The 16,209-nt window shown below is 47.3% G+C and overlaps 1 protein-coding gene across 1 annotated transcript; it reads right to left on the bottom strand.

Annotated features, from left to right (window-relative positions):
- Positions 1-4,314: 4,314 nt before the first annotated feature.
- On the bottom strand, positions 4,315-8,566 carry LOC118388499 (H-2 class II histocompatibility antigen, A-U alpha chain). Its single transcript, XM_052526861.1, has 4 exons — positions 8,402-8,566; positions 6,139-6,384; positions 5,634-5,915; positions 4,315-4,797 (listed from the first exon to the last, which is right to left on the bottom strand). The coding sequence occupies exons 1-4, from the start codon at positions 8,478-8,480 to the stop codon at positions 4,676-4,678; spliced, it is 729 nt and encodes a 242-aa protein (XP_052382821.1). The 5' UTR covers positions 8,481-8,566; the 3' UTR covers positions 4,315-4,675.
- Between the last annotated feature and the right edge of the window lie 7,643 nt (positions 8,567-16,209).

Raw genomic sequence — 16,209 nt, 5'->3', positions numbered from 1 at the left:
GGACACCACTTCAAATGAGTGGATTCAGCTATTTCAGCCACACCCGTTACTGACAGGTGTATAAAATCAAGTACACCGCCATGCAATCTCCACAGACAAACATAGGCAGTAGAATGGCCTTACTGAAGAGCTCAGTGACTTTCAACATGGCACCGTCATAGGTTGCCACTTTTCCAACAAATCAGTTCATCAAATGTATGCCCTGCTAGAACTGCCCTGTCAACTGTAAGTGCTGTTATTGTGAAGTGGAAACGTCTAGGATCAACAGCGGCTCAGCTGCGAAGTGTGTAGTATGTACAAATCGTCTGTCCTCGGTTGCAACACTCAGCCTCTACTGAGTTCCAAACTGCCTCTGGAAGCAACATCAGCACAATAACTGTTCGTCGGGAGCTTCATCAAATGGGTTTCATGGCCAAGCAGCCGCACAACAAGCCTAAGATCACCATGCGCAATGCCAAGCATCGGCTGGAGTGGCGTAAAGATGGCCATCATTGGACTCTGGACCAGTGGAAACGCGTTCTCTGGAGTGATGAATCACACTTCACCATCTGGCAGTCTGACAGACGACTCTGGGTTTGGGGGAGAACTCTACCTGCCAGAATGCATAGTGCCGTTTGGTGGAGGAGGAATAATGGTCTGGGGATGTTTTTCATGGTTCAGGCCCCTTAGTTCCAGTGAAGGGAAATGTTAATGCTACAGCATAAAATGACACTCTAGATGATTCTGTGCTTCCAACTTTGTGGCATTAGTTTGGGGAAGGCCCTTTCCTGTGTCAGCATGACAATGCCCCCGTGCACAAAGCAAGGTCCATGAGGAAGAACTTGACTGGGCTGCATAGAGCCCTGACCCCAACCCTATCAAACACCTTTGGGATGAATTGGAACGCTGACTGCTAGCCAGCCCTTATCACCCAACATCAGTGCCCGACCTCACTAATGCTCTTGTGGCCGAATGGAAGCAAGTCCCCGTAGCAATGTTTCAACATCTAGTGGAAAGCCTTCCCAGCAGAGTGGAGGCTGTTATAGCAGCAAAGGGGGGACCAACTCCATTTGAATGCCCACGATTTTAGAATGTTTGACGCAGGTGTCCACATACTTTTGGTAAAGTAGTGTATAAATGTTTAGGTTTATTTAGATGTAGCCAACTTTATATGACTCAACTGTTAAATTGAGTGTTTTATCCAGATCTACTCAAATTGTGGAACAACACAGTTATTGCTTTAATATATATATATATTTACCTTTTAACTAGGTAAGTCAGATAAGAACACATTGTAATTTACAATGACGGCCTAGGAACAGTGTTTAAACTGCATTGTTCAAGGGCAGAGCGACAGATGTTTACCTCGTCAGCTCGAGGAATTCGATCCGGCAACCTTTTGTTTACTGGCCCAACACTCTAACCACTAGGCTACCTGCTGTCCCCCTCTAACCACTAGGCTACCTGCTGTCCCCCTCTAACCACTAGGCTACCTGCTGTCCCCACTAGGCTACCTGCTGTCCCCCTCTAACCACTAGGCTACCTGCCTCCCCCCTCTAACCACTAGGCTACCTGCTGTCCCCCTCTAACCACTAGGCTACCTGCCTCCCCCTCTAACCACTAGGCTACCTGCTGTCCCCCTCTAACCACTAGGCTACCTGCTGTCCCCCTCTAACCACTAGGCTACCTGCTGTCCCCCTCTAACCACTAGGCTACCTGCTGTCCCCCTCTAACCACTAGGCTACCTGCTGTCCCCCTCTAACCACTAGGCTACCTGCTGTCCCCCTCTAACCACTAGGCTACCTGCTGTCCCCCTCTAACCACTAGGCTACCTGCCTCCCCCCTCTAACCACTAGGCTACCTGCTGTCCCCCTCTAACCACTAGGCTACCTGCTGTCCCCCTCTAACCACTAGGCTACCTGCTGTCCCCCTCTAACCACTAGGCTACCTGCTGTCCCCCTCTAACCACTAGGCTACCTGCCTCCCCCCTCTAACCACTAGGCTACCTGCTGTCCCCCTCTAACCACTAGGCTACCTGCTGTCCCCCTCTAACCACTAGGCTACCTGCTGTCCCCCTCTAACCACTAGGCTACCTGCTGTCCCCCTCTAACCACTAGGCTACCTGCTGTCCCCCTCTAACCACTAGGCTACCTGCTGTCCCCCTCTAACCACTAGGCTACCTGCCTCCCCTCTAACCACTAGGCTACCTGCTGTCCCCCTCTAACCACTAGGCTACCTGCTGTCCCCCTCTAACCACTAGGCTACCTGCTGTCCCCCTCTAACCACTAGGCTACCTGCTGTCCCCCTCTAACCACTAGGCTACCTGCTGTCCCCCTCTAACCACTAGGCTACCTGCTGTCCCCCTCTAACCACTAGGCTACCTGCTGTCCCCCTCTAACCACTAGGCTACCTGCTGTCCCCCTCTAACCACTAGGCTACCTGCCTCCCCCTCTAACCACTAGGCTACCTGCTGTCCCCCTCTAACCACTAGGCTACCTGCTGTCCCCCTCTAACCACTAGGCTACCTGCCACCCCCTCTAACCACTAGGCTACCTGCCGCCCCCCTCTAACCACTAGGCTACCTGCCGCCCCCCTCTAACCACTAGGCTACCTGCCGCCCCCCTCTAACCACTAGGCTACCCTCCTCCCTCCTCTAACCACTAGGCTACCTGCCACCCCCCTCTAACCACTAGGCTACCTGCTGTCCCCCTCTAACCACTAGGCTACCTGCTGTCCCCCTCTAACCACTAGGCTACCTGCTGTCCCCTCTAACCACTAGGCTACCTGCTGTCCCCTCTAACCACTAGGCTACCTGCTGTCCCCCTCTAACCACTAGGCTACCTGCTGTCCCCCCCCCTCTAACCACTAGGCTACCTGCTGTCCCCCTCTAACCACTAGGCTACCTGCTGTCCCCCTCTAACCACTAGGCTACCTGCTGTCCCCCTCTAACCACTAGGCTACCTGCTGTCCCCCTCTAACCACTAGGCTACCTGCTGTCCCCCTCTAACCACTAGGCTACCTGCTGTCCCCCTCTAACCACTAGGCTACCTGCTGTCCCCCTCTAACCACTAGGCTACCTGCTGTCCCCCTCTAACCACTAGGCTACCTGCTGTCCCCCTCTAACCACTAGGCTACCTGCTGTCCCCCTCTAACCACTAGGCTACCTGCTGTCCCCCTCTAACCACTAGGCTACCTGCCGCCCCCTCTAACCACTAGGCTACCTGCCTCCCCCCTCTAACCACTAGGCTACCTGCCGCCCCCCTCTAACCACTAGGCAACCTGCCGTCCCCCTCTAACCACTAGGCTACCTGCTGTCCCCCTCTAACCACTAGGCTACCTGCCTCCCCCCTCTAACCACTAGGCTACCTGCCACCCCCCTCTAAGCACTAGGCTACCTGCCACCCCCCTCTAACCACTAGGCAACCTGCTGTCCCCCTCTAACCACTAGGCTACCTGCTGTCCCCCTCTAACCACTAGGCTACCTGCTGTCCCCTAGGCTACCTGCCGCCCCCTAACCACTAGGCTACCTGCTGTCCCCCTCTAACCACTAGGCTACCTGCTGTCCCCAACCTCTAACCACTAGGCTACCTGCTGTCCCCCTCTAACCACTAGGCTACCTGCCGTCCCCCTCTAACCACTAGGCTACCTGCCACCCCCCTCTAACCACTAGGCTACCTGCCACCCCCTCTAACCACTAGGCAACCTGCCTCCCCCTCTAACCACTAGGCTACCTGCCTCCCCCTCTAACCACTAGGCTACCTGCCACCCCCTCTAACCACTAGGCTACCTGCTGTCCCCCTCTAACCACTAGGCTACCTGCTGTCCCCCTCTAACCACTAGGCTACTTACCACCCCCCTCTAACCACTAGGCTACCTGCCACCCCTCTAACCACTAGGCTACCTGCAGTCCCCTCTAACCACTAGGCTACCTGCCACCCCTCTCTAACCACTAGGCTACCTGCCTCCCCTCTAACCACTAGGCTACCTACCACCCCCCTCTAACCACTAGGCTACCTGCTGTCCCCCTCTAACCACTAGGCTACCTGCCTCCCCTCTCTAACCACTAGGCTACCTGCCACCCCCCTCTAACAACTAGGCTACCTGCTGTCCCCCTCTAACCACTAGGCTACCTGCCACCCCAAACATGTGGCAGATGACAGAAGTTTCATTCAGTCCCATAATGCTAGTTTATAGTTTATTTATTCCAAACTGTTGCGGGAGTATGTTTCTCTGTAAACTTCCATCCAATAGACTCAGTGTAATGTGCTGTGGCACACCCATAGGTGGGGAGGGGGCACATGTGGCAGTGGAACCAGAAGACACAGACCAGGGGGGTTTCAAGGCTAATAAGCTTTAATAAACACATACAAGGTTAAAAGGTACCCCCGGCATACATCAATTTGGGGGATAATTAGCATAGACTGCTGAAATGTTTACTATATCAGACTATTGTTATGCTCTACCTTTGAAGGGGCCAAGGGGGATAAATTTGCACTACACGTGTTTATTTTCATGTACTTAACCCCTCCTGAAACTATATTATCTGCAGTTTAACCTCACATTCCTGAGGTGGCTAAAAAGGCTTTTTGCCATCTACAGTCTATATACACAGTTTTAACAATACAAAGATACTTTAAATGATGGCGACGCCCTCTATATTTATACAGATTTGCCATGATGCTCTGACTCTGTAGTCTCAGTTGCACTGGTTCCCTTTGATGAGGAAGAACGTTCCGGTAGCCACTCCCAGCAGCCCCAGAGTCAGACCCACTCCACAGAACACAGCAGGACCCACACTGGGCTGGCTCAACTCAGCTTCTGTGGACACACACACACACACACACACACACACACACACACACACACACACACACACACACACACGCACACACACACACACACACACACACACACACACACACACACACACACACACACACACACACACACACACACACACACACACACACACACAGAGACACACACACAGAGTCACAGAGACACACACACACACACACACACACACACACACACACACACACACACACACACACACACACACACACACACACACACACACAGAGTCACAGAGACACATACACACACACAGAGAGACACACACACACACAGAGACACATACACACACACACACACACACACACACACACACACACACACACACACACACACACACACACACACACACACACACACACACACACACACACACACACACACACACACACACACACACACAGAGAGACACACATAAAGAGAGAGACACACAGATAGAGAGACACACAGACAGAGAGAGAGAGACACACAGACAGAGAGAAAGACACACAGAGACACACATAGACACACAGACAAAGAGAGACACACAGAGACACACAGACAGAGAGAGACAAACAGAGACACACAGACAGAGAGAGAGACACACAGAGACACACAGACAGAGAGAGAGACACACAGAGACACACAGAGACACACAGAGACACACAGAGACACACAGAGTAATAACATCAAGTGATGAACTGTTGGTCATTTTATCAGTTACAGAGTAAATGCCTGAAACAACGGATTTGTGACACTAAAATATTGAGAAGAAGTCAAAAGTAATGCAGGCTAAATGTAATGTAGTTGTGTCTTCTCACCCCAGATCCGTGTCAGGGGCTCAGTAAGGGCCTTGTGCTCCACAGTACAGCCATAGATGTCTCCCTCCTCTGGGGTGAAGCTCAGACTGGAGAACTGGTTGAGGGTGAAATCAGTGTTGGGGTAGGGGGTGCTGATACGCACTCCCTCGGTCACATTCTGATTGTTCCTGGTCCACCTGACTCTGACAGGTGCAGGGTGGAACCCACTGACGTGGCAGATGAGAGTGTTCTCCACCCCCAGTTCCACATCATCCCTGGGGTAGATGCTGCTGTGAGGAGGGTCTGTGGGAACACATTTAATATCACATTCATTCTTCCCGGGGTCTATAAGTGTAGTGAAGCATTGATCAGGCTTGTTGTAGTAATATTAAAAGGCTGTAACACTGATCATATGTGGAGCTCTATAACACAGATGATACAACATGTTAAGAGGTCATAGTGAGTTGACTATTTTACTACTTTAATTCTATTGATTCATTCACTCCAGATTACTTCTCTCTCTTACCTATTGTCTCTGGTGGGTTCTTGTAAGCTTTTATAAATGTGGCCAGGTTTGCTTTGCATACCCCCTGATTACCTACAGCCACTTCATAAGCTCCACGGTAGGTCAATGGATCTGCAAACGGAGGCAGCGGCATCACTCCCTCCTTTTTGTTGAAGTCTGCGTACCACATCTCTTCACCATCCAGTCCATACATATCCACTCCATCTGAATCACTGCATCCACCAATATGTATATCAATATGCAGAACTGAGAAAAGAACCAAATGAACCTGTTAGTACATTACATCTGGAAGATCATCGTTGTGATGCTCAGACACATTATTTAATAACATTTTACTGTCCTGCTTTACCAACATGAACACACATCCTTTTAACCCTTCAGTGTTTGAATTAGTGGCAGAATAATGTGGTAATACTGTATTTGTACAGACCACTACAGGTGGTTTAACATGTTCAACTAACTATTAAGACACTGTTAACTATCCACTAACTACCTCCAAACCCTACAACCTATAACCCAAACACCATCCTGTCCCTGGTCTAACCCTGTAACCCAAACACCATCCTGTCCCTGGTCTAACCCTGTAACCCAAACACCATCCTGTCCCTGGTCTAACCCTGTAACCCAAACACCATCCTGTCCCTGGTCTAACCCTGTAACCAAAACATCATCCTGTCCCTGGTCTAACCCTGTAACCCAAACACCATCCTGTCCCTGGTCTAACCCTATAACCCAAACACCATCCTGTCCCTGGTCTAACCCTATAACCCAAACACCATCCTGTCCCTGGTCTAACCCTATAACCCAAACACCATCCTGTCCCTGGTCTAACCCTATAACCCAAACACCATCCTGTCCCTGGTCTAACCCTATAACCCAAACACCATCCTGGTCTAACCCTATAACCCAAACACCATCCTGTCCCTGGTCTAACCCTATAACCCAAACACCATCCTGTCCCTGGTCTAACCCTATAACCCAAACACCATCCTGTCCCTGGTCTAACCCTATAACCCAAACACCATCCTGTCCCTGGTCTAACCCTATAACCCAAACACCATCCTGTCCCTGGTCTAACCCTATAACCCAAACACCATCCTGGTCTAACCCTATAACCCAAACACCATCCTGTCCCTGGTCTAACCCTATAACCCAAACACCATCCTGTCCCTGGTCTAACCCTATAACCCAAACACCATCCTGTCCCTGGTCTAACCCTATAACCCAAACACCACCCTGTCCCTGGTCTAACCCTATAACCCAAACACCATCCTGTCCCTGGTCTAACCCTATAACCCAAACACCATCCTGTCCCTGGTCTAACCCTCCCAAACACCATCCTGTCCCTGGTCTAACCTTATAACCCAAACACCATCCTGTCCCTGGTCTAACCCTATAACCCAAACACCATCCTGTCCCTGGTCTAACCCTATAACCCAAACACCATCCTGTCCCTGGTCTAACCCTATAACCCAAACACCATCCTGTCCCTGGTCTAACCCTATAACCCAAACACCATCCTGTCCCTGGTCTAACCCTATAACCCAAACACCATCCTGTCCCTGGTCTAACCCTATAACCCAAACACCATCCTGTCCCTGGTCTAACCTTATAACCCAAACACCATCCTGTCCCTGGTCTAACCCTATAACCCAAACACCATCCTGGTCTAACCCTATAACCCAAACACCATCCTGTCCCTGGTCTAACCCTATAACCCAAACACCATCCTGTCCCTGGTCTAACCCTATAACCCAAACACCATCCTGTCCCTGGTCTAACCCTATAACCCAAACACCATCCTGTCCCTGGTCTAACCCTATAACCCAAACACCATCCTGTCCCTGGTCTAACCTTATAACCCAAACACCATCCTGTCCCTGGTCTAACCCTATAACCCAAACACCATCCTGGTCTAACCCTATAACCCAAACACCATCCTGTCCCTGGTCTAACCCTATAACCCAAACACCATCCTGTCCCTGGTCTAACCTTATAACCCAAACACCATCCTGTCCCTGGTCTAACCCTATAACCCAAACACCATCCTGGTCTAACCCTATAACCCAAACACCATCCTGTCCCTGTTCTAACACCTAACCTGTAACAAACTGGTGCATCAATAGTCCCTAACCAAGGAGTTCCACTAATGTGTTAATTTCAGTCCATCCATATCCATTTTAAACATTACAAGCTCTTGAAACACGTTTTTGGTTATATAATATATTTTATTTCCCTCATCAACTGAATAATATCTACTTACCTTTGTCTTCTGCATACACCTGACAGCAGAGGATGAGGACAATCATAGAGGTCTTCATGTTCAGACAACAGAGAGACATTCAGGAGGACTATACTGTATAGTAGTTACCTTCTGACTGCTGTGAACCTTCACTGGAGGGATTCAACTTGTTTCTCTAAGTGCAGCAGCTTCCTGAACAATAGGACCAATCAGGTCACTTGTTTCATCCGTACTCAGCTGTAACTAGGTAGACACCGTCACCCACATTTATGTTTGGGCTTTGAGAATCTTCCTACCCAGATTAAGTACACAGACATATATTGTATTATGTTTTAGATTGATTGTAAACAAATAAATGACAAGTAGTTTACTGTAGTTCACTGAACCACATTCTCTACAACATCTCACCCCTTTGACCTATTCATCCCCCATAACAACCTGCAGCTGTTCATCAACTCTATGCTCAGGGTCACAGCACCAGTGTGACTGGCCCAGTATCAGCCCTGGTTGGCTGAGACCTGATGACTTGGCTCCTAAAGCTAATGCAGTCTACCTCAGCAGGTTAACATGGTATTGAGACGAGCAGATAACATGACAGGTACTGACAGTCAGTTGTAAATATATGTAGAGCTTCCAGCACATTTTACAGGTGACAGTATGATATCACTTGACAGAAAATAAAACACTCCCAAACTGTTAAAGGCCCCCAAAGAGCAGACTTTGGAACCATTTTTACAGTGAATCCCTGTGACTGGTCCACTTCACATCTCAGACCACAGAGTTAAACAACCTGCTGAAAACACTTTAACAGCTTGAACAACAGATTTGCTGTTGAGTGTTTTAACGCTAATTGCTATGAATGAGACATTTGTGACACAGGAGAAGGATAGGAAGAAGCTTGTAGTCCTCATATATTTGTCCAGACAAACCAGTCTAGAAAAGTCCTGAACCTTCTGAAGTTCCATTTTATAATTCTGAACCAATAGAAAAAAGGAAGACAGCTTTCTCACCAGTTACTAGGGAGAGACCTGAGTGTAGTCCCATCGGTGTTCCAGCTGGAACTACACACTCCCCCTAGGAACTGATGAGAAAGCTTTGATTTGAGTGAGACATTTGTGGCACAAGGGAAGGATAGGAAGAAGCTTTTCGTCCTCATATAAAGACTACTGAAGGTTTCTGGTTACTGGTAGTAGAAGTAGCTGAACTGTCAATCAAATAATGAATGTAATAAATACTGACCTTTATAATACTGTTTCTTTGTAATATTTACAATATTGTCAACTTTAAGTACAATTTCACCTCAAATGTGACATTATTTTTGGTAAAACAATAAGACAAAGTGTGTGTGTGTGTGTAACAGTACTCTTCTTGCGTTGTGTACAATCAGTCATCGACACGGAACTCCAACATGTAGCACCAGTCATGTAGATTTATTCTGATAGGAACAGCACAAAATTGCACGTCATGCAATGCGCATTTCACCATCCAACTCTGCACTCACGCACGCTGGTTTGGTGCTTGTTCACTGGGCTAGTTACCAAAATAATACAATTACAGTATACAATAAAATATCTTTAACAATGTACCTGATAGGAACAGCACAAAATTGCACGTCATGCAATGCACGGCTCAACATCCAACTCTGCATTCACGCACTGTACAAAATATATGAACCCCCCCCCACCAGACACAGTAAGTTGCTAGCTAGTAATGGCGGGAATTCTTTACAACAAAATGCACAACAAATATTCTCCAAAAACCACTGCATCTTATGTGTGATGTTCGAATAACATTTACAGACAATTTGATATAAATTGTACATTTAAATCATCACTTGAGAGTATAAAAATCACTTTTGATGTACAGTGCTTTGCAACCAACAACTTACCACTGGTTTGGTGCTTGTTCACTGGGACAATTCTAACTGGAACATCCCCCCTCGTAAGCAAGCTACGCAAACCAGCCAATAAGATGCCATGTTGAGTAGGTGAAGGCAAGACAAACTCAAACCAAAAACCCATTGGCTTAACAATAAAGTGGCAAGGGGAATCACCAATATAACCCTGTTACATGTGTGTGTGTGTGTGTGTGTGTGTGTGTGTGTGTGTGTGTGTGTGTGTGTGTGTGTGTGTGTGTGTGTGTGTGTGTGTGTGTGTGTGTGTGTGTGTGTGTGTGTGTGTGTGTGTGTGTATTTGTGTGCTGTGTGAAGATTATGATTCTGCTTTGCATGTATTGTTTAATAATGTGTATTAAGTGTTTATGGTAGCTTAATGTGTATATTGTATTTTCATGTGTATTGTGATTTAAAATACCATGTTAACCCACTGAGCTAAAGCCAATGCATCATCTGCCTTCTGTAGCTCAGTCTCAGGGTATGGGTTCAACAAGTCATAAAAGTAACATCATCGGACCACCCATATGCACACATGACTGTAAGTCGCTTTGGATAAAAGCGTTAAATGGCATATATTATTTATTATCAACCAGGGTTTGATACCAGGTCAGTCACATTGGTCCTGTGACCCGGATAACAGAGTTGATTAACAGCTGCAGTGGCTGTTATGGGAGATGAGGAGGTCAAGGTTCATTAAGTAAATCAGTGTATTAACCATTAAACAGGGATGATAACAGCAGGTAGTGTATTTGAAATGATCCACTTGTAAAATCCCAATATACCTCCAGATTTGAACCCTAATCCTGATATGGTGAAACGTGGACAAAACATGTATTTGTAATGGACCTTTGTGTCCCTCAGGGGAGATTGTGGTCATCCTGCCTCAGCCTCAGTGTTCACTATCTGCTGTGTTAGTCACTCACCCTGTTCAATAGGATTACACCTCTCCCTGGCAACAACAAGCGTGGTGGGACTTTCCGAACCACCGCGTGTTGACAACCAGGTCTCTAGTCTGAACCCAGGAAGAGGGTTGGAATGAGGAAGAAGTGACCGCTGAGCAGAGAGGAGAAACACTAGTGGTGTTAGAGTAGGGGCTGCACAGCTCCTGTCATTGAGGAACACATACCACTGTCATGGAACATTGTAAAACCGTCAGGACAGTGGAGAACTGAGATTTAGACCAATACATTCAAGACACTGACCAAAGGGCATCACACTTTGAGTTGTAACATTTCAACTATAGCAGATTTTGAGCAATTAAATACTGCCTGGAGTTCATCAACAATACATTTCTCATCCAGGTTAATGGGTGTCAGAGAGAGCAGCCTGGGGTCTGTAGACGAGAGAGGACAGGCCCCAGAATTGTATGCAACAGAGAAGCACTTCTTAATTCATTAGACACTGTGTTTTTATGTATGTATGTAGGGTCGACCTACCCTGAATACTTGGATCGATCACTGATTTAATATTGCAGTGTTGCAGCGTATGTTTCTCTGGCTTCCACATGACAATGAGGTTGTTTCCTTATTTTTATTCAACATTTATTTTGAGACCCAATGTTTAATTTCCAGATTAGTCCTGTTAAGGTGAGCAGATAACATGACAGGTACTGACACGACAGGTACTGACACGACAGGGACTGAACGACAGGGACTGACACGACAGGTACTGAATGACAGGGACTGACACGACAGGGACTGACATGACAGGTACTGAACGACAGGGACTGAACGACAGGTACTGAACGACAGGTACTGAACGACAGGGACTGACACGACAGGTACTGAACGACAGGTACTGAACGACAGGGACTGACATGACAGGTACTGAACGACAGGGACTGACATGACAGGTACTGAACGACAGGGACTGACATGACAGGTACTGAACGACAGGTACTGAACGACAGGGACTGAACGACAGGTACTGAACGACAGGGACTGACACGACAGGTACTGAACGACAGGGACTGACACGACAGGTACTGAACGACAGGGACTGACACGACAGGTACTGAACGACAGGGACTGACACGACAGGGACTGACACGACAGGGACTGAACGACAGGGACTGACACGACAGGTACTGAACGACAGGTACTGAACGACAGGGACTGACACGACAGGGCATTGACACATCTGGTCCTGTTTTTACGGTCTTTGGTGTGACTGAGCCAGGATTCAAACTCCCAACCTTTAAATCTCAGGGTGGACATTCTAACAACCAAGTCACTGTTGGGTTGGTAACCAGCATATTAACTAGTTCACACGAAAGACAGGAATTTATAGACCCATGTCAGGCATCAGTAATCAATCATGAACATCCAATTCTCATCCTTACTGAAGCAAGATTGCTAAATTGATACTTGATTGTTCATATAAATTATAATTGTATAACATATTTGTTAGTGAAATAACATAATATTCTCCATAGAATTGAAGAAAATTAGCTTCAAAACAAACAGCAAAAAACCCAGGGCCCAGCATTAAACAGAACCAACGTCTGGTAAAATATAAAGTATCTCAATTAACAATAAATCAATTACGCCCAAATGCTCCACTCAGCATTTTTTCCTCCAACCTTGACAACCTCACATTTGCCCCACATCTGTTGAACTTATTTGGTCTTTCTGTCACGTTCTGACCTTAGTTCTTTTGTTATGTCTTTGTTTTAGTATGGTCAGGGCGTGAGTTGGGTGGGTGGTCTGTGTTCCTTTTCCTATGTTGTGGTTATGTGTTTGGCCTGGTATGGTTCTCAATCAGAGGCAGGTGTCGTTCGTTGTCTCTGAATGAGAATCATACATAGGTAGCCTTTTCCCACGTGTTTTGTGGGTGAATATTTTTCCGTTTCATTGATTGCACCATTCGGGATTGTTTCGGTTTTCATTTTGATTCTCTTGTTCTTTTTGTATTTTGTATTCATTCTCATTAAATTACATTATGGATACATACAACGCTGCATTTTGGTCCTCCGATCCGTCGTACTACTCCTCCTCAGAAGAGAAAGAAGAAAGCCGTTACACTTTCACAATAGCTAATGTAAGTTAGTGGAACAATTCTCACTAATAGGGTAATTAGTGTGCTTGTGTCAGGAAGAACATTACTGTTACTCTCCATACTTCATCTATTAATCCTATTCCCAGTTTTTATGGTGCAACTTGTTTGAAACTGTCATGGACAGAGTTGTAAGTCATAAACATGAGAAAAGGCTATATTGAAATGCCTCAAGTATCGTGTTTTGTACTTTTAGAAATTCAAACCAAGTCAAGTTTTGAATGTTCATTCAACGTTCAAAGCATCCTGAATACACCTGACTATTGTAAATAAATCCCTCCTGGTCATAGGACAGAGCTTCCCAGGAGTCCTTGGAATTGACCAATTATCATTTGACAAAACAAAAACACTTCCACACTGTTGAAGGCCCCCAAAGAGCAGAGTTTGGGACCATCTTTACAGAGCAGAGTTTGGGGCCATCTTTACAGAGCAGAGTTTGGGAGCATCTTTACAGAGCAGAGTTTGGGAGCATCTTTACAGAGCAGAGTTTGGGAGCATCTTTACAGAGCAGAGTTTGGGGCCATCTTTACAGAGCAGAGTTTGGGGCCATCATTACAGAGCAGAGTTTGGGGCCATCTTTACAGAGCAGAGTTTGGGACCATCTTTACAGAGCAGAGTTTGGGGCCATCTTTACAGAGCAGAGTTTGGGAGCATCTTTACAGAGCAGAGTTTGGGAGCATCTTTACAGAGCAGAGTTTGGGGCCATCTTTACAGAGCAGAGTTTGGGGCCATCTTTACAGAGCAGAGTTTGGGGCCATCTTTACAGAGCAGAGTTTGGGGCCATCTTTACAGAGCAGAGTTTGGGACCATCTTTACAGTGAATACCTGTGAGTCTTCCAGTTCACCGCTCTGACAACAGAGGGAAATAACCTGCTTAGACAAACCAGTCTGTAAAAGAGGCTCCAATCCTCTGAAACCACTCTTACAGATTAACCAATAGATTTGCTGTTCTACTCTTTATCAGTAGTTACTAGAGGAAAACTTTGCTTTGAAAGAGATGTTTGGTAAAAGAGAAGGATAGGAAGAAGCTTGTAGTACTAGTAGACAGACTACTGAAGGTTTCTGATTACTGGTAGTAGAAGTAGAAGTTGGACATCATGAACGACTAAGTGGATAGTGAGACAGCATTAACCATTGAACCATAGAAAGCCAGTTTGTCCAGACAAACCAGTCTAGAAAAATCCTGAACCTTCTGAAGTTCCATTATATAAATCTCAACCAATAGAAAAATGGAAGGTAACGTTCTCATAAGGAGTGATTTCAGTGTCAACAGAAATTGAATTTGAATTTAATATTTTTGAATTTGTAATAAACAAATTTAACTTGTCAGACACATTTCTGAATTTCAGTTCTCTAATTTCAGATTCAAAACAACATCCTGGTACTTTGCAGATGGAGGACAGAGAGGAGGTAGAGGAGGACAGAGAGGAGGTAGAGGAGGACAGAGAGGAGGAGGACAGAGAGGAGGTAGAGGAGGACAGAGAGGAGGTAGAGGAGGACAGAGAGGAGGTAGAGGAGGACAGAGAGGAGGAGGACAGAGGAGGAGGACAGAGAGGAGGAGGACAGAGAGGAGGTAGAGGAGGACAGAGAGGAGGTAGAGGAGGACAGAGAGGAGGTAGAGGAGGACAGAGAGGAGGAGGACAGAGAGGAGGAGGACAGAGAGGAGGAGGACAGAGAGGAGGTAGAGGAGGACAGAGAGGAGGTAGAGGAGGACAGAGAGGAGGAGGACAGAGAGGAGGTAGCGCAGGACAGATAGAAGGAGGACAGATAGAAGGAGGACAGATAGGAGGACAGATAGAAGGAGGACAGATTGAAGGAGGACAGATCGAAGGAGGACAGATAGGAGGTAGAGGAGGACAGATCGAAGGAGGACAGATAGAAGGTAGAGGAGGACAGATAGAAGGAGGACAGATCGAAGGAGGGCAGATCGAAGGAGGGCAGATCGAAGGAGGGCAGATTGAAGGAGAGCAGATCGAAGGAGGACAGATAGAAGGAGGACAGATCGAAGGAGGGCAGATCGAAGGAGGACAGATCGAAGGTAGAGGAGGGCAGATAGGAGGGCAGATAGAAGGAGGGCAGATAGAAGGAGGACAGATCGAAGGAGGGCAGATCGAAGGAGGGCAGATCGAAGGAGGGCAGATCGAAGGAGGACAGATCGAAGGAGGACAGATCGAAGGAGGACAGATCGAAGGTAGAGGAGGGCAGATAGAAGGTAGAGGAGGACAGATAGAAGGAGGACAGATCGAAGGAGGGCAGATCGAAGGAGGACAGATCGAAGGTAGAGGAGGGCAGATCGAAGGAGGACAGATCGAAGGAGGACAGATCGAAGGTAGAGGAGGGCAGATAGAAGGTAGAGGAGGACAGATAGAAGGAGGACAGATCGAAGGAGGGCAGATAGAAGGTAGAGGAGGACAGATCGAAGGTAGAGGAGGGCGGATAGAAGGTAGAGGAGGACAGATAGAAGGAGGACAGATCGAAGGAGGGCAGATCGAAGGAGGGCAGATCGAAGGAGGACAGATCGAAGGAGGACAGATCGAAGGTAGAGGAGGGCAGATAGAAGGTAGAGGAGGACAGATAGAAGGTAGAGGAGGACAGATAGGAGGGCAGATAGAAGGAGGGCAGATAGAATGAGGGCAGATAGAAGGAGGACAGATCGAGGGAAGACAGATCGAAGGAGGACAGATCGAAGGTAGAGGAGGGCAGATAGAAGGTAGAGGAGGACAGATATAAGGTAGAGAAGGACAGATAGTAGGGCAGATAGAAGGAGGGCAGATAGGAGGGCAGATAGAAGGAGGGCAGATAGGAGGGCAGATAGAAGGAGGACAGATCGAAGGTAGAGGAGGACAGATAGGAGGACAGATAGAAGGAGGACAGATCGAAG

The sequence above is a fragment of the Oncorhynchus keta genome, chromosome 10 (assembly GCF_023373465.1).
Source record: "Oncorhynchus keta strain PuntledgeMale-10-30-2019 chromosome 10, Oket_V2, whole genome shotgun sequence".
Classification (NCBI taxonomy): domain Eukaryota; kingdom Metazoa; phylum Chordata; class Actinopteri; order Salmoniformes; family Salmonidae; genus Oncorhynchus; species Oncorhynchus keta.
The sequence above is the reverse complement of the archived record's forward strand: the minus strand, read 5'-3'. Positions and strand labels throughout refer to the sequence as shown.